At 33.6% G+C, this 23,468-nt stretch overlaps 1 protein-coding gene across 2 annotated transcripts; it reads left to right on the top strand.

Annotated features, from left to right (window-relative positions):
- The first annotated feature begins 273 nt into the window (after positions 1-273).
- Positions 274-23,235, top strand: LOC121371654 (CCA tRNA nucleotidyltransferase 1, mitochondrial-like). 2 transcript variants are annotated; one of them, XM_041497701.1, is made up of 8 exons: positions 274-387; positions 2,341-2,728; positions 3,931-4,060; positions 9,243-9,369; positions 11,199-11,284; positions 16,411-16,518; positions 18,879-18,991; positions 21,023-23,235. In XM_041497701.1, the coding sequence occupies exons 2-8, from the start codon at positions 2,366-2,368 to the stop codon at positions 21,416-21,418; spliced, it is 1,323 nt and encodes a 440-aa protein (XP_041353635.1). In that variant the 5' UTR covers positions 274-387; positions 2,341-2,365; the 3' UTR covers positions 21,419-23,235. The 2 variants fall into 2 exon arrangements, with proteins under 2 accessions (XP_041353635.1, XP_041353636.1); XM_041497702.1 differs by lacking the exon at positions 274-387 and adding an exon at positions 460-537.
- Positions 23,236-23,468: the final 233 nt, after the last annotated feature.

Raw genomic sequence — 23,468 nt, 5'->3', positions numbered from 1 at the left:
AAAGTAGTGCTTTTTGTGTAAAATGGGTGTACTCCGGCCTGGTTTAGAGGGTGTGTCTATTTAAACCAATATGCTGGGAGAAAGAGCTGGACAACAGGGTTTGTCCTTTTCAGGGTATGTGTCCCCCATGCAGGCAAAGGTACATACAAAACTTCACGGGCCTGCTGATATTAATAAAAATGTTATAGCCACTAAGACTATATAGAAACATATAGCGAAATTAATTGTGGTCTGAGGCCAGATGCTCCGAGGAATCCCGAGATGAAGTTTCTAGTTTAGAGTAATCTCCCTTACATAAACACTAGCTGGTGCAATGTGATGAAATAGATTTGGGTTGCGTTTGTTTTTGTAATATATTTACTACTGACAAAACTTTTAGTTGAAACTGTAAGTTTGGTTCTGTTATGTAAAGACATGTAGTTGTTTTTTCATTAGTGTTAAATATTACAGTGTGGCGTATCAGGTACTTTCGACCTTTGACAAGCGTGTTCAAACTTCAGTTATTCAACTTCAACTTTACTTTTGAGCCGTTTTGGGGTATTTTTGTTTAAAGTTTTGCCAATGAACATTTATTTTTTGGAAAAATATCCGCCCGGTCCCCCCTTCCCCTAACCCTAACCCTAACCTTAACTCCAACCCTAACCCCAACCTTAGCCCTAACCCCAGCCATAACCCCAACCCCAACCCCAACCCTAACCCTAACCCTAACCCTCAACCCTAACTAAAAATAATGGAGGGGACCGGGCGGATATTATACCCCTGATTTTTTTACATTTGCTTGTTTTTCATTTGTAAGGTTTTTTTTCAGTTTTTCATCCAGATTCACTTTCTGTTCGGGTACTAAAAATAACGGTTTCTAGACGTTTCGTACCATACCGTTTCGTAACCACTAGCATACCAGTTCGTAACCAATTAAATAATGTCATACATTACACCTAACATTAATTTTTTTTTTAAATACACAATTATAATGTTATATTACAAACATATTGTAACATTTAGCAAATGTTGTAATAATCACTCAGTATCTTTTATAAATATTAAATGAGCAATTATGTGCTGTGCATCACTGAAGCATGCCGTTTCGTAACCAAAAAGCATACCTTTTCGTAGCCAAAGAGCAATTCTTTTGTCATAAACCCATTTAATATTTGATTGTATTAACCTGTGTAATAACGGTATGCAAATTTCATGTCATATGCAAATTTAAAAGTTCATAATGCTACTTTCACCTGTCAATAATTGAAGGACTCAGTGCTAAATAGGGAATAAGTCACATTTTGAAAGTTTTGAGAAATATACCAACATATAAGTTTTTATTAATTTCACATTTACCTTTACCATAAATACAATTGTATGAATGTACTGGGTTTCAATATCTCTATATATAATTATATAATTATGTTAATATTACTAGGTTTGTAAATATTATTATGTTTGTACATAAAATGTTTTTTGTCATGTAAAAAGAAAAATGTTATGTGTTTGAAATATATCAACAAATAAGCTGACTTCGCTTGACATGATTCTTCGTGACAATTTCTAATTGCTAATTATTAAAATGCAGTTGGCTTGGATTTTTGTTGTTTTGTTTTTCATTAAATAACATGTACAAATGTGGGTACGAACTGGTATGCTGATGTTCCTCTGGTTACGAACTGGTATGCCTTTGGGTACGAACTGGTATGCTTTTGGGTACGAACCGGTATGGTACGAAACAGTATGTTTACGAAACGACCTGATACCAAAATAACAGTATCACTAAAAAAATTGTGTTCTGCATGATCTCCAACTGTCAGTACAATGTACTCGCTCCATCAAGTGGTACTAACTAAACACCAGAAACTCCAAGCAGGACCCAGACACTCGTCACATACACTTGTTTAGCATTTAACTCACAAAGGGGCAGCATTTAGCTCAGTTCCCTGAGGTGCATGGGTCTCAGGATCGAAGCTTGGCAGATCCATTTTTGTTTTCTTCCCATTCCATATGTGCTGTTCAATCAAATTTTTTGGTGATGTCATTAAGCAAAACAAGCTCTCTTTTGTCACAAAAAATACTTTGGATGTATTGTAATTATTGTGGCATTTATTGGTTACCATGCAAACTTCAATTTTGCAGTCAGGAGTTATTAATTTTGAATTTTAACTAATCCTCTCAAAATAACACAGAATGTTTCAGCATGCAAAGTTCTATAAACTGAAAAAACTATATAATGCTGAATTTGCAGTTAGCTTTTAAACACATATATTTTATAAGTTCTCTGAAAATGATATTTAACATTTAAATACTTTACTGCGATGATACTGTTTTTAATGTGTTTAAATTGTAACATTGCAGATCTGATACACTATTTGTAAGTCCTATGTTGTTGCGGAGAGTGTATTCTGTACTGATTCGGAAGATTCTGCTAAGCCATCAAAGATATGTCCACCCTTCAAAGAAGGGCAACCTTGCAACAATGAAATTAGACAGTCCCCAGTTCAAGTCTCTGTTTACTCCCGAACTGACGCGACTTGTGTCAATTTTTAAGAAATATGACCACGAACTGCGTATTGCGGGAGGGGCGGTCAGAGACCTCCTGATGGGTATAGAACCTCATGATGTGGATTTTGCTACGACGGCCACACCGGATGAAATGAAGGAGTTGTTTGAGCTTGAAGGAGTGCGGATGATCAACAACAAGGGAGAGAAGCATGGCACAATCACAGCCAGGATCAATGACAAGGTTTGGTCTTTAGTAGAAGATATATTTACAAAACATGTTACATTCAACATTGGGGAAAATGGAAGGAATGAATGTTTGATTTAACAACACATTTTAAATACAGTTGATGTCATATACATATAGTTATGGACCACATGTGACAGATAATGAAAGAAACAAAATCTGCTGCCCAGCAATTGGCTACTCTTCAGATTAGTAGCAAGGGGTCTTTTATATGCACCACCCCACAGACAGGATAGACATACCACGACTGGAATAAGAAATAATCCATAGACCAACCGTACATTAGACGAGTGCTTTACCACTGAGCTTTGTCCTGCCCCTGGGAAAATAAGGATAAACACATAAAAATGCTTGTTTGATATACAGGGCAAGGTTATATATGCACATATTATAGTGGGACAATATTTCAAAATCTTAGATAACAGGCCTCTGAGAATTTTAACATTTATGTAACCCTAAAATAGATTCATGTAGCTCATTTTCTATTTGTAAATGATGTCTTAAATTTAATGTACAAACAACAAGATAAGTTAGTTAAAAAATTAGATTTACATTTAAGATTTACGATTGTTATCACAATTATCAAAGGCCTGTAATGGCATGATTTTTACCTGGGGAACCTTGTTTGGTTATGTGAATAGCATTTGTGTAACCTGTGAGTTACCTATTCCTAACACGCTTGTACTATTATTGACTTGTCTGTTTAATTTCTTATCATGATAAAAGTAATGGTCTTCTCGAATTACTATATACATGTATAGGGAAGCAAATTTATGATGATAGGGCTTTCACCAGAAAGAATTTTGTCTTAGCCAAGTTTTAGATATATCCTTGACAATTGGCAGAATGAAGCTAAATTTTAAGCAAAATTTTATTGCCAAATACCAAACGTTGACGACGTATTCTATAAAAATAGCTGTTGTCTAATTTGGCTACATGCAGAGTGAGACCTGGATGATAGTTATTAGTATTTTAAATTTTAAGATACTGAACTTTGAATCTCAGAATAATTTTTTTTATGGACCACTAAATAAAAAGTTAAGTTAAATCTTTAAACAAATTTGTTTATAAGAATGACCGAATGATAATGGAAATCTTTTCCCCCAAATTCACATGACATTTGACATTGGGACAGAATATTTATCTTGGGATCTCTTGTTAGTTTGTGGTAGTTCACATTGTATTTGGATGCATTTCAGGACAACTTTGAAGTGACCACTCTGCGTATAGACGTAGTGACCGATGGCCGCCATGCGGAGGTGGAGTTCACACGAGACTGGCAGCTGGATGCCAACAGACGAGATTTAACCATCAACGCCATGTTTCTTGGTGAGGTTGTGAAGAAAAAACTAAAATTATTGTTCATTGTTTAAATGATTCTGGTTAGATGATTTGCATTTATTTTCACTTTTAGGAGCATACAGACCATACTCTTACATTTGCTACATCTAAAATTTAGAATTTGCGAGGAGTACATTGTAAACATAAGTTTAGACATGATAATTTAGATGATTAGAGATGATAATTCACTTGATTCTTTTCTTCAAATTCCTGATATCTTCGTCTATAAGTTGAGGCCTTAATTTCTAGCCCTAAGTATATCAACAATTTTTATTAACCTGAGTATATGTCATGTCATGAAATACAGCCTAAAAATATGAAAGTATTGTTTATTTTCAATGGCTAATATATGCCGACATATGTAACATGAGAACTGAAGAGTTATTTTATGAACTTCAGTTTTGCACCTCGGTCAGTATTCCATTACCATTCAAAGAAGAATTTGTACTGTAAAATACTTTATTTTCACGTTTGAATAAAATTCGTGAAAATAAATTCCACGCAAAATAAAAGAATAATAAAAATTTGACATTAAAAAAAAAAAAGAGTAAAAATTGTAATCTTGTTCAAGCAGACCCGACACCTTGTTACTTTCTGCTGCATGGATCTATAGTAGTAACAATGCGACACTTGAAATTTTATATCAAAAAGTGATATCAAAGTACAGACAAAATATTACATGATAATAAACGATACTAAGTTTTGTATGGTTTTCTTTTATAAGTGCTAGCGATGAAAGCAATAAAAAAAAGTAAACATCACAGTATGTTAAAATGTGGAAATGAATTTTGGTCAATAATAAACTGTACTGATCAAGTATTATAAATAAATACTGTTTAAATCAAACTTGCGCTAGCATTGTACCTTCAAATTCCGTTTTGTTTTCGGAAAAGATTACGAAAAAGAGCTAGGGGTAGTCTAAACAGCTTGCGTACGCTTTGTATTTTGTGCACAATAAATTTTGTGTGTTCCTCACATTGGTAAAAGCAATGAAATCGACACATATTGACCAAAATTTGTTATAGTCTGTTCCAATAAAGAGCACAAATCACCTGTTTACTGACATTTTTCTTTTTAATTTCAATGGTAAACACCACCTTGTGTCCAAACAAGTAAATGCTAAATTAGGTAGACTATCATTGAACAGATATTTACAAAATATTTAACTATCTCTTTAATATGTAAGAAATAATCGCCGAAAATCATTTTTATTCTATTTCCGACAGTACTTTATAGGTTGCACTATACCAATTAATTTCCGGCTGGGTCGAAGTTCGAGGTGCACCGAACTTTTGATAGAGAAGTTAACACCACAAGTCCTGTGGTTGGTTGTAAAAAAAATTAGTTTCATCTGGGCTAAAAATTTATACAATTTTAATTTAGTTTAAGGAGTTGAGGTACTCTGAATAGCCATACTGTCTCTACATATATAGCTGAGCACACACACACATCTGACAATAAATATCTTCAGGAGTATTATTTAAAAAAAAAATATTTTTTCAAATATGACATATTGCATTTGTACAAAACTGTACAAAATACATGTGCTTTGTGAGGTGTACATTAAATTAGGTTGCACTGTAGAAACAACAGTTTCAGTGAGGTTGTCAGTTTATGTCAGAAGACACCAGATCCTGGTTGTCATAAAAACACATGATTCACCACCTTTTGAAACATGTATGTTATCAGTATAGGTTGCACTATACCAATTAATTTCCGGCTGGGTCAAAGTTCGAGGTGCACCGAACTTTTGATAGAGAAGTTAACACCACAAGTCCTGTGATTGGTTATAAATGTGAGTGTGTTGGTTGTAAAAAAAATTAGTTTCATCTGGGCTAAAAATGTATGCAATTTTATTTGATGTAGTACCACCATGTCAAGTAGCCTTGTGCTTGGAACATGTATGGGGTACCTGTAAAAAAAAGTACTAAAATTTTGTGCGAAACTAGGGGTGTTGCAGAAACATCTGGTTATACCGAAAATGAGCCATGAAAGGTACCATTTTCTGCAGTTAATACTTTGAGGTAGGGGTTGTAGTACTGATATTTATGGGTCACAGTTTGGTTGATATATTGCATATAGTGTTTTTAAACACAAATGTTAACATGGTCGCCTATGGGATTTGAATTGGTATAGTCCAACCTAGAGTACATGCTGCTTGGCCTCAGACCACAATTAATTTCGCTATATGTTTCTATATAGCCTTAGTGGCTATAACATTTTTATTAATATAAGCAGGCCCGTGAAGTTTTGTATGTACCTTTGCCTGCATGGGGGACACATACCCTGAAAAGGACAACCCCTGTTGTCCAGCTCTTTCTCCCAGCATATTGGTTTAAACAGACACACCCTCTAAACCAGGCCGGAGTACACCCATTTTACACAAAAAGCACTACTTTTGCATGGGCCGGAATTACCACAAACAAATCTTCAATGTCAACAAGTTACACATGTTTACAAACTACATGCTATCCCCTGTCACTTCAGTCAAACAGTTGCCACTTCATAGCTGTCTGCCATGAAATAATCACAGTCAAACAGCAGACTACTTGCGCTGTGAAACTACCGGATTTTGGACAACCAAATGGGAAGATAACTGTAATCTGAGGCCTATCAGTCCATTTTTCCCCCTAAAAACTGGCCCACACTAATGCATTCCAATGATATACATATTAAAGCAATGCTCAGTAAGTATCGGGATGTCACCTTTAAACTGAGAGTATACAGAGGCTGTGTTAAAACACCTACCACAGTGCCTTGCCATGGCCAATTTTAGCAATGGAAACTTGAGGGACACCAACTTCAAAATGTAATAACTTTATCAAATTTTGGAATTTCTTCATACAATGAGCAGCTATTTTTTCTTCTACATATGTTCTATCTGCACAGTGTTGTCTTGGAAAGATTTTGAAATATTTAAAGGAAAAAAAATCAATCATTAGATTTTACTTCATTTTTAATGAAATATTAAACTTAAATTTAAATTTTTGAGAAAAAAACAAAAATCTAAAACTGTAAAATTTTGCATTTTAGATATGATAAGTGGAGGCTTAGTAAAGATATGGTGACTGAATTCATGATACATTATTAGAAATGTGTCAGAGGGATGGTGAAAGTCACAAAATTGGGGCCATTTGCAACAAATGTTTACACACTAATTTCAGGGAAAATTAGACATGATAGGCCTCATATTCAATTTTGACCTGCTGTATTTACTTAATCTACTTCATTTACTGTATTAGCCACTTTGTAAAAGGCAAAACAGTCCATATAAATGCATATTAATATGAATATGCCCTACAGATATTACTTAGGTATACACCATAATATATTTTTTGTTGATGACAACTTTGAAAATGAAGATTTTGTCACAAAATGCTGATATAAATCCTACCAAGAGGTACTTGCACCATATTTTTCAGTTTCCAGTGATAACTGTTAACAAGTGTAGTCATGTGCCAGTGTCTGGGATACCTCAGTGTAGTATTTCTTGATTGGAAGGATGTTTGTAGTAATGACCACTGAATATGCATTATGGATTATTCTGCCATATGTATTACAAGCCAAATGTTAACCTTTTTGGCACATTTTCTGCAATAAACTTGACAAGTATACCAGCATCTGATTACTGAACACAATAAATACATTCAGACAGCATAGAATATTAGCCTATTAGATTTTCTACGGATAAAAGACCATTTTTGAAAAATGACTGAAGTGTGTAATTTACATAAATGTAGGTGAAATGTATTATTAGAGTACTTAATCTTGTTAAAAACTGTATACTATTTATTTAAAGTGTTTAATTACATTTAGTAGTGATATATTCATTATATTTAGATCTTCTGTCCAATTGCAATAATTGAGAAACTCATTAAAATTCAATATGTAAAAAACATTAAAATCTCAATATTGACTAACAAAATCCAACTTTTGCTCTTTTTTACCAAAATATTAGCTCAAAACTGTTAAAAAATATTGCAACAACCTGTAGTAACATCAGAGGTCATTTTATGCTATTTTGGAGGATACTGAAATTTAAAAGTTGAAAATTTTAATTTTAATTTTTAATAAATTCAAAAAAAAAGTTTTTTAATTTAATAAAATATTTAGAAAATAAATAAATTAGTTTTCATATTCCTTGTGGTATGCACAATCAGTCTGTGTAATTTCACCTCTCTGGTTATAATACTTTCATCAGAATCAAGCATTTAACCGGTGTAATGTGTGAACTATATCAGGCCTCAGACCACAATTAATTTCGCTATATGTTTCTATATAGCCTTAGTGGCTATAACATTTTTATTAATATAAGCAGGCCCGTGTCTGCCATGAAATAATCACAGTCAAACAGCAGACTACTTGCGCGGTGAAACTTCCGGGTTTTGGACAACCAAATGGGAAGATAACTGTAATCTGAGGCCACTTGTTTTTTGTAATGTAAAGAAAGACAACTCTGTTGTGAAAACTAACTGGTTTTTGCACCAATTAGTGTAATTCCTGGTGGTTATCTCAGTAGAGAAGAGTCTAAACTATTTTAGTGCAAGCTGCTTACTGTTAATGAAGCTAAATGTGGATGTGTCAGTCCTTATCTAAATACACATATACAAATGATAATTCACATGTATTGTATGAAAGATTATTGATTGATTAATGCCAAGGACCAGATTTCAGAATTTAAACATGGGCAATGGGTTGTTGGCATCGTCTACAATTTTGCAATAATAATGATTGTGATTGTAAATAAGTGGACTGTTGTATTGACATGTGAAATGTCTTTCCCAAGACACATTTTAATTTTTAAAAACCAAAACCGATCTTATGCCAAAAAATAAAGTTGTTAAAAAAAATGAAATAATAAAATTAACATAATAATTTTTTATTAAAGTATGGGCATAATGCAGCAATAATAACTTATCTTCTCCATAACAGATATATTTTGTGTAATCTTCTGACTTCCTTAAAAGTTTATCGCCAAGTTACAAAATGGAATAAAATTTGTTTATAGGGAAAGATGTACAGTACCCATAAACTGTTCCTGTCTTTTTTTGATGAAAAGCTCACAATGTGCAGTATTTTCTGGATTTTTTTGTCCATTGCCACTTTTGTATCTGGTTGTTTGTCAATGTACAAAATACTTATTCACTGACATCTGTGTTTGTCTTTACAGGTTTCGATGGTACAGTGTATGATTATTTTAATGGGATGTCTGATCTTCAACAAAGATGTCTCCGTTTTGTGGGCAATGCCAGTGAAAGAATCCAGGAGGATTATCTCAGGATACTTAGATACTTCAGGTTTTTATAATCACTTGTATAGATTTGGCACTGTAACTTGGTTTTCCAGTCATTGTTTTTATCATCTCATCTTGATACAGTTGATGTTATTTTTACAGCAGCAGTTATTGGTGTTTGGTGTTGGATTACGGTTTTGCATTTAGTAATTTTTTTTAACAAAATGTAAGTTCTAATACAATAAGTGACAATAAAACTTGCTTTGTAACTGTTTATCTCAGTGCATTAAAAAAAAGTAAATTATTTTTATACGCCCATCTATGGGCCATATTATGGTATGGCGTTGTCCGTCCGTCCGTACATCCGTCTGTTAACTTTTTCTTGTCCAGACCATATCTTGTATACAGATGCATACAGGACCATTAAACCTCACATGAAGGAACAACTTGGGATGGTGGTTGGTCCAAAGCAAACTGTTCATCCATCCTATTGCAAATTTCACATAATTAGAGTTGAATCATACCTGTAATATAAATATGGTTTTCCATCAAACTCCTGATGGCTGTATCATGTACCTCACCAGTACTCTTGTTTTAAATTTGGACAATTTAAAACAAAAAGTCTTTACCCCAGACCAATTTATGGTAGACAAGACATTTATTTCTGCATAATTGTTTTTAAATTTTACTCGATGCTCAGATGAAACATCTGTACATAATGTCAGAGTGTTACTGTGTATAGTTTTCACCATCTGTCACTGCATGCGATCATTTTGGGTTCTTTGGTTGTTTTTTTGACATCTGTTTTTTTGACATCTCTTTTGATTATATTCAGGGGTTTAAATATGTAGATGTTCCAGGGCTAATTGGCAACATACATTTGCAGACAATTGTGGGTGCATAGGCTGCTGAGTGAAGTTTTTAAGTGACCAATAATTTCAACCCTTGATAATTTATAAATAGCAGAACCTTCATTGAAAAGTAATTAAATATTATAATATATATCAGTACAGGAAACATTAATGAGAATAATAACTAAAATATAATTAATGCTTTAAATAAGGTTTCAGATTTAATTTTTTTATTAAGTATTTCAATTTATACTTTTCACATTTGTATAGTTAATAGATATTAAATAGTTAATAAAGGTAAAAGTAGTCATTTGCAGGGTGCATAGGACAATAGGTACATGGTCCTTATTATTCAAAGCCTTCTTATGGTCATGGAAAACTAACTGATTGTGCAGTCAAAAGTTGATTGGTTGGTTCCAACCGATTATAACCGATGATCGATGATGAAATCTCAACCAATTCCTATCACCAGTAAAACGTATGCCTCTAGCTTCACGTGGCAACATAATGAGCGGATGTCCGCTCCTGGGATGATCAGCTAATCTTCATATGGCTTTGAAACGTCCAAGTAAACAAGCTATCATTGACTCATGTACCCCAACTAGCTGGGCGCCATTGCCCCTGCATAATTAGAGCATTAGCTGTACCCCATCAGCTTGTAACATTCACAGCATTTTGCTTTTCAGTCGTGTTGAAATGAAATGTTGTACACTCAGTGTGTATTGTTTAAGACTTTGATTTGGTTTGGTGTTCAAGTCCATAGTATATAGCAGTGGCCCGGATGCATGCTTTCTTGACAAATCATTAAAGAGCATGCAGCTTTGCACTTGCTCATGGTTGACCCAGTTTTAACCTAACATTCTTTAGACAGTACAATGAGGTAGCTGTGTCACAGGTTACTGCATTTAGTATACAAATAAAAAAGCTATATTACCAAAACTGAACTGGTGTTTGTTTTTTTCCGTCTGTATAGTATAGTTGTAATGGAAATGTGTATTAAAAGCATATGTATATAATTTATTATTGTATGAAATGTTTCCAGGTTTTATGGAAGAATTGCCAAAGGTCCAAAATGCCATGAAGAGGAAACCTTGGCAGCGATCAAGAAAAACGCCAGTGGTTTAGCAGGTGATGTTCAAATACACTACCAAAATGAAATTGTTAAAATAAATTGTTTTAATTTCATAGCAAGCAAAGAGTACTTTACTTATTAATAAATTGGTAATTTTACAGGTCGTTCATTGACCTTCAGCTGGATACTGTTTGCATAATATACTGTATGGCTACATGTTTTTCTAATTGTTGACAAATGCTGGTTATATATATTGGCAGTGATAAGAGAATCTACTTTAGTACTCAGTAAAATAGTTTAATTAATACCAAGTTAAAGATGGTTTAATAAGAGTAACAGTACAATAAATAGCAATCAGATATTATAGCAGGAGTGGGGAAAAGCCTCTGAGACCGATATTATTATTTTTTAAACGTATGTCTTAGCTGTCCAAAGCATGTGTCCATTTTTATTACTGGGGAAAAAAAAGTTTTTTGGTTGTGTTTGTTTGTCAACATTTATAAACTGATGAACATTTTGATTCTCAAGACTTGAACCGGTCCCAAATTTAATAAAAAGTGGTCACTTGTATGTACCAGTCCACTGGGCTAAATATTCGTTCAAAGCCGCTGAGCCGGTCATGAGATTAAACGGTCATTAACAATAAGACCATTCTTGGTGAAAATCTATCACGGCATTACACTGTAATTAAAACAAGGACCCAGAGTTTGCAACTGGTTACAATCATTGTCCTGTCTCAATGGAAGTTTGGGTGCAATCAACACCTGTGTACAGAGGCCTCTCAGGTCGAGTGTCAAGAGTTCGACAAAATTGCAAGAAGCCTTTGTGAAATAAACACTGCTTTAAAATAACATAAAATGTACTGAAATAATCTATAAATGTGTTTATTGTGGACTGTTGAAAGTAATGTATCTAATAATTCTAAAGGTCTTGCAAATTATAAATGGTTTCAACCTTTTTTTGTTGTTGTTATGAGCACCGGTTATCACTTGAGTCAAGTGATTGGTCATCTATTCAGTGATGTTGTTAGAAATCGTTTAGTCTAAACTCGTGCTGGACCAAGCCATCAAACACCCGAATGGTGTCATATGGTGTGAGTGTTTTGTACAATAAATTGAATTGAAATTACTGAATACTTTATATACATGTATATGGAAGTTAAAATTCACAACTTATATTCATTTTCTTTTTTATTTATTACATTAGGCTAAATGTACACAATTAGATTTTAATTTTTTTTGCCACTGTGATCAAATGGTTTTTCTTTTCTTCACGTTTATAATTCAAGATAAAAACACCGTGATGATAATTTATTTTACACTATTTGGCAAATATCACCTTTTAAAGGAGATCAATCACGGATTTAGTGGGCCTTATTTCTCTAAATATGCATTATAAATGGAAATTACCGTATATTGCCGTGTATTAGCCGACTCCTTGGATAAGCCGACCTCTTAGTTTGACCCTAAATATCCAGTACAAAATCATCGGCCTTGTGTATAAGCCGAAGTCATCTTTTGTCCAGCTGTATGTTGTATCGATTTCAATAATACTGTCAACAAATAGACATGTGCTTTTCTTGTTCATTACATTTGCTTTCCCTTTAATTATTACAAACATGGTAATCGCGATCGCAATCAATCATCAATGTGGCAATGCTAACATCTACCATGCCGTGAAAAATAATTTAGAATTGATAAAGCATAACAGGAAAAGAAATAATTCAAGCTGTAACAACATATCACTGCACATAAGTAATTAATTTTACAGGCTGGTAGGTACTGGGTTCAGATCCCAGTCGAGGCATGGGATTTTTAATCCAGATACCGACTCCAAACCCTGAGTGAGTGCTTCGCAAGGCTTAATGGGTGTAAACCACTTGCACCGACCAGTGATCCATAACTGGTTCAACAAAGGCCATGGTTTGTGCTATCCTGCCTGTGGGAAGTGCAAATAAAAGATCCCTTGCTGCCTGTCATAAAAGAGTAGCCTATGTGGCGACAGCGGGTTTCCTCTGAAAAACAGTGTCAGAATGACCATATGTTTGACGTCCAATAGCCGATGATAAGATAAAAAATCAATGTGCTCTAGTGGCGTCGTTAAATAAAACAAACTTTACTTTATAAGTAATTAATTTATTCACTGGACAACAAAAAGTAAAATCATTGAGGCATGTTTAATCCCTCACCACACACACACACACACACAAACAAAAGATCATGCGGTCCGTGACTGCAGCTGTTCACTGTATATGGTATGGTCATGTGACAATAGTGGGAGTAATTATCATCCTGAAATTCATGTTTTTTTTTCAGTCGGTAATGTTAATAATGATCTTAATTTATTTATGGCATTCCTTTACAGTTTAATGCACCCTCCCAACAAAACAATAATATTAGAAATACAATACTTGTTTGAAAAACCCCCACTGTTTTGTATCTTAAACTTGCTATATGAAAGACTGGTCCCAGCACAGGTCAAACAAAGATGGCGGACAGTTGAAAAGAATATGTTTTTACCATTGAAATGACAATAAAACAAGTAATTTTTTATTATTATTCATCAAACTTATAATGCATGATGGGGTGTTTTATTTATACTGTGCACAAATTATTGTTACATAATCTGTAAAAGGCTATGGGTCTGATCAAAATTTGTAAGTCATGGTCGGGAGTATTTTAGATCGAAATTTTATGCTGCAATTTGTTGCCTCCATGTATAAGCTGACTCTCTTCTTTTGGAAAGTGTTTCTAGACTTCAAAAGTCGGCTAATACATGGCAATATATGGTACATTAATTTGGCATATCAAACCTAGTTATTGTGACATTCCGTGACATGATTCAGTTTTAAAATTTGGAACTCTTCTTTAAATGAGACATTTAAAATACGGAAAAACAGACTTGTAGTGATGAGGCTATATATACGACAACCGTATAATGTATTTTTGGATTTTATATAAACGATCGCCGTGTATAGAGACTTGGCAAATGAGGGCCGGCTATATACATGGCAAATAATAAAAAATATATTATTTCATGATGAAAATAACCGTGAATACGCTGAAATAAAATAATAAAAAGTCGGAACATGAACTCTCCATTTATTATTATTATTATTTTATTTATTTATTTATTTATTTATTTAAAAAAAAAAATTGTTAGTACTGTAGGGACAATATGACACTATTCATATATCTATGGAAAACGTACACAAAAGGATCCATTAAATTCATATACTCGCCCACCCCCTCTGTTCAGAAAATGCTCTGTTCGTACAGTACATTTGTCGACGTTTAACATGCTTCTGTTACTAAAATAAATTAATGTATCAGCTTATTATCATTTAGTTCATGTTTTTATTATTTTTTGATAACTTATTTTAATTGTTGTTGTTTTTCTCTTTACCCTACGTCGCAGAGGACGGTCAAGTGTTCTCGTTACACGAGTTTGGTAAATCGTTTTGACACTGCGGTTATTCAGGGAATGCCCGTCACGTGACTAAAAATAATATGTCACACCTCTGCTCTCCAATTAGCTGTTATTTTTCTCAGAATTATGGACCGTACCCATAATTCAATTATTCAAGTGTGATATGGTGGTTATATAGATGGTTCAATAAAGTACTTTTAGGTACAAAGCAAATGTATATATTGTCATATAATACCTTGTTAGGTCAATAATTAGGTCAACCATCTGTGAGAGAGCGCGTTTAAATGTGTATTATTTATTTTTAAAAGTTTATTCCTTCTTTTTCTTTTAGTAGCAAGGGATCTTTTATATGCACCATGCCACAGACAGGATAGCATATACCATGGCCTTTGATGTACCAGTCGTGGTACACTAGTTAGAACAACAAAATTGTCCAATGGGCCATTGACGGGGATCGATCCCAAACCGACAGCACATAAATGAATTATAAGTGAATAAATGAATTATGTATAATGTATGATATATAATATAATTACGTTAAATTGTATTCTGGGTTACAAATAACAGTTTTGTTACACTAGCTATTATCCTAAAGGGAATGTGATTCTTTAATTAAGATTTACACAGATATGTTTTTAATTAAGATTTTTAATTAAAAAGATGGATATATAGATTAATAAAGAATCACATTCCCCTGAGGAAGGTAGCTTAGCTGCTGCCAAAACATCAGATATTTATTGTCACATCGTATTTAGCATAAATTAACATAACTTGGGGCTAGATGTAATTCAGTGGTTGAGCTCTCATCCGAGGCATGATGCAGGGGTTTTTCCTCGATTCCTACCAATGCACCACAACTGGTACTTCAAAAGCCAATGGAAGGTACATATTAAAGATCCATTTTGCTATTGGTAGGAGTAACCTATGTGATGGCAGCAGGTTTCCTCTCTTTTTCTTGACCAAGAGTGAAAATGTAAGACACCAAATAACCATGGTTTATAATGTTCTGAGGTATCATTAAAGATACAGGGTACCGGCTCCAACCCAGAACAAGTTTTAACGACCACTACACCCTCTTCTCTCTCAGTAACCACTAACAATTAACCACTAACCCACTGTTCTGGACAGACAGCCCAGATAGCTGAGGGGTGTGCCCAGAACAGCGTGCTTGAACCTTAATTGGATATAAGCACAGAAATAATTTAAAAGAAAGTTATAATGTATAAAATAAATAGCTGAAATGTTTCAATTGATTCACACAGATAGAAATAAGATTGTGATGCAAGTTGTAGAAATGTACTGCAACTTTCAACAGTATGAAGAAATTGTAATATTTTTTCTACTAGAAATTGTGTTATTGTATTGAGAATTTAATTACTTAATAGTGGACTTTTCTCGCTTCAGCCAGTGCACCATGACTGGTACATCAAAGGCCATGGTATGTGCTATCCTGTCTATGGAATGATGCATATAAAAGATCCCTTGCTGCTAATTGAAAAGAGTAGCCCATGACATTTCCTCCCTCAATATCTGTCTGGTATTTAACCATATGTCCGACTCCATATAACCGTAAATAAAATGTGTTGAGTGTGTTGTTAAATAAACCATTTCCTTGCTTCCTATTGGGCAAGTTAGATATTACACATTAGTTGCCTGGTTATCATATTCTACTTGTCATGAACATCTAGAAATAGTGTTTTTCAGCCCCTTATGCTGAAGATGTGTGTTAATGATGTATTTATTTACCATTCAGGTGTATCTGGAGAACGGATTTGGGTGGAACTTAAAAAGATAATTGTTGGAAATTTTGCTAGCAGTATTATAGATGACATGGTTAGCCTTGGTGTTGGAGAATTCATTGGTAAGACAATTTAGAGAAACCTTGATGGCATGCCATCATAATTTTAACATATTTTCTAAAACAAGCAGATCATGTACCACAGCTAAAATCACAAATACTTTGATTAAAATCTAAAACATTTCTCCTAGAGTTAAAGTTAGTGGTTTTGGAAAGGTTTGAAGGATTTGGTTGCATAAATTAATTTTTTTCAGATTTGTAGATTGTGGAAAGTATTAAATCATAACTACTGGTAAATATTGCATTTTGAATTCAAGGGACGCAACTCTTCAAACTATGACACTATCACAAGTTATAATAATGTCCCTTGTTGATCAAACAGTGGCCTCAATTTGTATGTGTAAAATATGTTATCTTCATATTGTTAGATGTCTGTCTGAAGACATACATCTTTTGTATAATATTTTTTTTAAAAGGTTATGTTTTTAATTTTTTATCTATTGTCAAGTTAAAATAAATTGACTGTTTTCTTATATTTGAGTATTAAAGATAATTTCAACTTTTATTTTCAATTTAATAAATGTAACATAATTATAATAATTATTTCTTCCTGTTAAAGCAACTAAAAACATATTTTTCACATATTAAAGTCGCACGCCCTAGTTTCAGCCCGCGAAAATTAATTCTAATTTTGGTTAATCTACAAAACTGTAACACACTTAGATCACGTTTTTATCAAATGGAGTGAAAAAGCAGTTTTTATATCGATAAATACCATGGGAATCCCCGTGACCCAATTGCTTGAAATAATTTTGAAAGTTAGTATTCTGATGTCACCGGTAGATGTCGCTCGAAGCACAGAAGTGCCTATGTCACGACAAATTTCCCAGAGTGCACACGGACTTGGGTGCGTACCTTTCACCTCTCCTGGGCATGTTCCAACTGTTCTGTCCTCTCCAGATATCGTAAGACTTATTGTATTGAGATACTTACTTGTCTGAACTTTATTGTTAATGAAAATGTTCACGAACTGTGAAGTAAAACCTCACAAATGAACGACAAGCAAACGACAACAAATCGGATGTTGATTGCGCGAGCCGTGCACGAGAAAACAAACCGTATACCAACGTCTGTGACGTTGAAATGGTAAGATCCCCTCTAAAAATAGATTAGACCTTGTCTGCTCAACGTTTTTTTTCTCTCAGATGTGTGTGCTTTTTTAAGAAATACGAAAAATGCATTTTGTGGTATTACAAACACCAGGATTACCAAAAAACATTTCAGGTGCATGAAAATGTATATTCTAAATAATAAAATGTAAGTAAAGTGCAATTTTATTTGTGAGAAAATGGGTTTAATAGCAAAAAACAACGGGTAATGGTTAACAACTAGGGCGTGTCCCTTTAATTGATGAGTCAAAACACATAAGATTAATCTTTGTTGGCAACATTGGTTATTTACAAAACAATCTAGAAATTTGCATGCTCAAACTCTACCATATAAGTATGATAATCAAGAAACAAAAACACAACTCCGAGGTCTGTTTTTTAAAAGTTTGCCATTTTTCGCTAATCCGACGAGATCCGAAAACAGGTCAGGTCATGTGAACAAATAAAAGCGACTAGAAAATGGATTCTGATGTAAGAGATTATTGCCACTTTTTATCATCAAATTGTTACATTTAGGCTTGTATATGATGCAACAAATAATGAGGTTGTTATATTTGCGATAAAAACGTATAGATTTGATCCCTGTTGGCTAAACAGATGAGGCCCTCAAAGGGTTCTGCAATTTCTGGAAACACATTCTAACTTCACTAATTTACTGTCAAAATTTTAAAAACAATTATTCGTGAGCATGCCCCCCACCTCCTCCCAAACAAATTCTGCAGAAGAAATATTTTAGAGTAAAATATTGTCTTGAGACTATCTTCATGGCAATTCTCACAATTTGTGTGCATGTGTAGTCATTAATAATTTGAGACTATATAAGCACAAGCACAGTTATTGATCATAACTCTGACTTCTTTCAAAGCAGTTATTGGTGTACCCAATTCTTTTGATTGACAACAATTTTTAATCACTAAATAAAAGTCACTGGGAAAAGAAACTGCAGTCATCCTTGCTAACTTAATAAGTGCAGTAGTTTTTTTGTTTGCTTCTGGAATAGATTTTCAGCATTGTTCAGATGTTCTGGGAAAATGCACAGAAAAAGTTCCCTTGTCTATTCTTGGTAGCAATAGCTTATGTCAGTGGGTTTCTTCTTTTCCTTTCGACAATAGTGTCGAAATAATAATATATGTTGGACACCAGATTACCTTAGTTTAAGAACTGTCATCAGTGTTGAAATATTTGTATTTATTATTAAAAATATTTGTTGTTTATCAGGTTTCCTTTATTATTAAAAATATTATTGTATGTCAGGTTTTCCACCCCACCCAGATCTGAAAGAATTCCATGCAGTGTGTGAAAGAACCGTGAACCTGTCTCCACAGTGTTTAACATTGATGTCGGGCCTGTTCCAAGATGAACAAGAGGTAGGTGGCTTGTAGTAGGGGAAAATAATTTCCAAGTTAAACTCTTATGCATCCAGCTTTACAATCAGAAAACGTCATCTCTGAACCAAGTTTCCAACATGAAATTTTGTCATTTTGAATGTACCGGTACATTTTTCAGGATCAGATTGTAAAAAAACTAACTAACGTAACACTGTTTTTAAAGGTGTATAATATTTTAGGGGACAAACTTAGCGAGTCTGTTTACCCTAATAAAATGTACAAAAGAATTTAATATTTTACAAATATTTTTTCAAAACCTTTGATCACGATCATTGTTGACTATTTCATTTTTACTTTAATCTTCTTCAAAGTCTGTATTATCAGTTATTTTCTGTGAATATATCCTTTAAAAACCTAAACTTTCATTAAATAACAATGTCCTACTTGTATTAAAAAGAAATATCAAGAAAATTGAACCCTTAATAAGGTTTACACAAATTTAAACCGTTTTTAGTTTTGTTTTCGATAATGCAATAACTAAAATATGAACACCAGTCAAAAAACACTAAATGTTTTTGATTGTTATTCTGCCATGTTATAGCATTCATAGATTCAAGATAGTTTTGCGTGTCTCGTGGGGGGAGTTAAAAATTGGAAAAACTCATTTATTTTCCCATCAAATTATCAATATTTATATGGAATTACTCGACCTTACATCTTCGTGAAACGGGAGAGTGAATGGAGTGATTACTGAGGTATAGCGACATTTTTAACAAACTTAAAGCTGCACACCCTAGTTCCATCCAGCGAAAATAAATTACAATTTGGTTAATCTACAAACCTGTAACACACTTAGATCACGTTTTTATCAAATGGAGTGAAAAAGCAGGTTTTGTATCGATAAATACCATGGGAATCCCCATGTCCCAATTGCTTGAAATAATTTTGAAAGTTAGTATTCTGATGTCACCGGTAGATGTCGCTCAAAGCACAACAATGCCTATGTCACGACAAATTTCACAGACTTGGGGTGCGTTCGTTTCACCTCTCCTGGACATGTTCCAACTGTTCTGTCCTGGTTGTATCCCCTCTCCAGATATCGTAAGATTATTGGTTTTAAGGGTTTGTAACGTTTTGTATTGAGACACTTACTTGTCTGAACTTTATTGTTACTGAAAATGTTCACGAACTGTGAAGAAAAATCTCACAAATGAACAACAACAAATCGGATGTTGATTGCGCGAACCGTGCACGAGAAAACAAACCGAACCAAAATGATAACGGTCACGTGATATACCAAAACGTCTGTGACATTGAAATGGAAATATCCCCTCTAAAAATAGATTGGACCTCGCTTGCTTAACGGTTTTTTCTCGACAGCACATCTTGTGAAAAAAAGCAAAAAATGCATTTCGTGGTTTTACAAACATCAGGATTACCAAAAAGCACTTCAGGTATGGAAATGTGTATTCTAAATAATAAAATGTAAGTAAAGTGCAATTTTATTTGTGAAAAATGGGTTTAATAGCGAAAAACAACACCGTAATGGTTAACAACTAGCCGTAACTAGGGTGTGTCCCTTTAAATAGTGTTATCAGTGCTTGTGAGGCAGTGTCTGGGTTTACCTGAATAAATTCCTCAATTGTTTTTAAAACTGACTGGTGAATTAGCACACCGGTTGTATTTGATATTCGCAACTGGTGAATTAGCACACCGGTTGTATTTGATATTCGCAACTGGTGAATTTGCCCACCGGTTGTATTTGAAATTCGCTATTGGTGAATTTGATGAGTGCCAGAGCTAGCCCTGTATTTCCACTTTTGCACAACCTTAGAGTTTTAAAAAAATAATATAAAAATGATTTTTGTAGACAGGATCTGTTATGGAAAATACCAATGAAATATTTCAGTAACAATTTTTTAAATTGCTTGAAATGACTCAAAAGAAGCTCGAAATATATTTAAAAAGTAGAAAAAAAAGAAGTTTATTGGTTATCGATATTTAGTCATGTTTTTTTTCTATTTACAATGTATTACCTTGTGTATTTCCAACTGTTTATCTTTTATTTAGGTTTACATTTTAAACAAGCGACTAAAAATGTCAAATGAGGAAGTAAAACTGGGACTGTTTATTGTGAAGCATCGGTCGGATTACATGACTGACAGGCCTGTCAAGTACTGCATGGATCTCCTGATTGATTCAGCTGGCAAGGAGCCAAAGGTGAAGGACAAAATCTGTGAACTTCTCAAATATCATGGTGAGAAAGAATTGCTGCAGGTCTTTACCGCATGGACACCACCTCCATTTCCTGTCACTGGGTATGATCTTGTCGAGAGAAAAGTGCCCAAGGGTCCAATTTTTACAAAAACTTTAAATGAACTGAGGCAGATTTGGAAGAAGAGTGATTTTAAAATGTCGAAGGAAGATTTATTAGCAAAAATTGATGAGGTGGTAAAAACAGTTTGAAAATTATACAGATATGAATGAAGATATACGAAAATAATTTGTCTGAAAGTTCCTAAACAGTTAACAAAACCATCTCCATTGCACTTTCTTGGAATTGTATGGGTAAAATGAACTTGTTTTGAAAGTAGAGCAAATCTTACGGAGCATGTTACAGGAATAAAAAAAAAAGGTTCCCACGATTTTAAATATTATATTTACCAGACACACTGGATATGGGAAGTGCAATGGGTGTCTCATCACTCTAGGCTATTTTCATTTCTGTTTATATCCACATGGTATGCAGAATAGCTCATCACTACAGCTAGCAATTCATACCAGACGGAATAAATACTGCTGCGGTATAATGCCTGTTTAATGAAAAAAATGCTGCTCTGTGCGTCCACAAATAGCCACGTTCTTATTTATGCAGTAATGCTGCCACAAGGAAAAACGTTAAGTAGTAACAGAAAAATTATTATCATATTTGTTTATATTGAAAATAGATATATTCCTGCTTCAATGTTTACATGTTTAGTTGAGCATCTTACAACTGAACTACTTTAGTTCAAGTTGGTCATTATTATACATTGTAGAAACTTTTAGTTTACAACTGAAAGGTGAAGGAAATGTTTTATTTAACAACGCACTCGACACATTTTATGAAGTTTTAGTCCCCCCCCCCCCCCCCCCCCCACCAAGTGAAATATATAACCAAATCAGATAGGTACCTTGTTCCACTATATGTAAAATGTGGATTAAAGGATTAAACCTTTTTATACGAAAATTTTCTTAGTAATTTATTGAATGCACTTTATTTTATTTTTTTAATAAAAATATTTTGAATATTGTGGGTGGAAGACCCCCACCAAATTATTTCATTGCTTTATTTATTTTTAGGCATGCTCATGTTCATAAATAAAACTTAGCATGCATGTACATTAAAACCCACAAGTCTTGGTTTTGTCTATCTATAATGAGTGGTATGTGTTTAATATTGGGATACCATATCCAAGAATCTGATTAAATCATCAGATAATCTATCATGGACTGACCAATTATTTATATAGGATAAAATGATCAAGGAACTATACCGACGTCCAAAAGAAAGTTTACATGCATAAAATTTGAATAATTTGATAAATAATGTTGCTATTAAAAAAGAATCAATTTAGAAACCACCTTAAAAACACTTTGCATGTATCACATTTTGATGTTGAACTTCATGATACTTTCATATCCCACTGTTTATTAGCTTTCTATAATACAATGTCAAGCCCTGTAAAGTTCCTTTTGGACATCAGTATCCACTCCAGTTAAAATACAAACACCACACAGCCATTTTGGTTTTTTGAAAATTTATTAATTATTCAGAGATATTAATATGCACATCCCTGGCATGAGAAGAATGTCATTTGGTTATACAAATATTGTTCCACAGGCAGAGTAAACAAACTCTACAAAAGTCTAAAAATATAATAACTTTGATAAATAAGCTTCCTTTGAAGTCTTGTTACATATGATTATGTGTTTATATGGGTTCAAATGAAATATGTACAGGCAGCAAATTGTGTGCTGATGGCTCGAGGAAGCACTATACACAACTGGACATCCTGAATTACAAGACATCACAGTATGTACATTAGAATTCAGTATTTACATGTACAACACAATTCACCAGATTCACTTCATTCAGACAGAACCCCCCCAAAAGTAGCACTTTATGAAGAATACTTTGAGAATATCTTTATTTTATGTTAATGGCTACACATCTTAAAACACAATTTGTGACACTTAATACATTTTACTCAATAATAAATATTTTAACCTTAATATTGAAATAGATTTTGGCTCAACAGCCATGTTTTGTTTGTGTTTGGATGTCATTAAACATTTAACTTGTATCTACATTCAAGTGAAAATGAAATTGTGAAATAGCTTAAATCACTGAAAAATTCATATTTCTGGATGAGCCTTGACGGAGACAAATTGGACCCATGATAAAAGGATCAGAAGTTCAGTTTGGTCATGATTGAGTAACAATACACACTTAAAATCTGTTACATGTTGATAT

Source organism: Gigantopelta aegis, chromosome 4 (genome assembly GCF_016097555.1).
Source record: "Gigantopelta aegis isolate Gae_Host chromosome 4, Gae_host_genome, whole genome shotgun sequence".
Classification (NCBI taxonomy): Eukaryota; Metazoa; Mollusca; class Gastropoda; order Neomphalida; family Peltospiridae; genus Gigantopelta; species Gigantopelta aegis.
Note: the sequence above shows the minus strand (reverse complement) of the source record. Positions and strands in the feature narration are given on the sequence as shown.

What these genes read in the sequence shown, in the direction of transcription:
- LOC121371654 (XM_041497701.1), top strand. Translation starts at nt 2,366, where the DNA reads ATGTTGTTGCGGAGAGTGTATTCTGTACTGATTCGGAAGATTCTGCTA. An exon ending in AAACGCCAGTGGTTTAGCAG is followed by an intron (nt 11,285 to 16,410) that starts GTGATGTTCAAA and finishes TTTACCATTCAG; the next exon opens with GTGTATCTGGAGAACGGATT. An exon ending in TGGTGTTGGAGAATTCATTG is followed by an intron (nt 16,519 to 18,878) that starts GTAAGACAATTT and finishes ATTGTATGTCAG; the next exon opens with GTTTTCCACCCCACCCAGAT.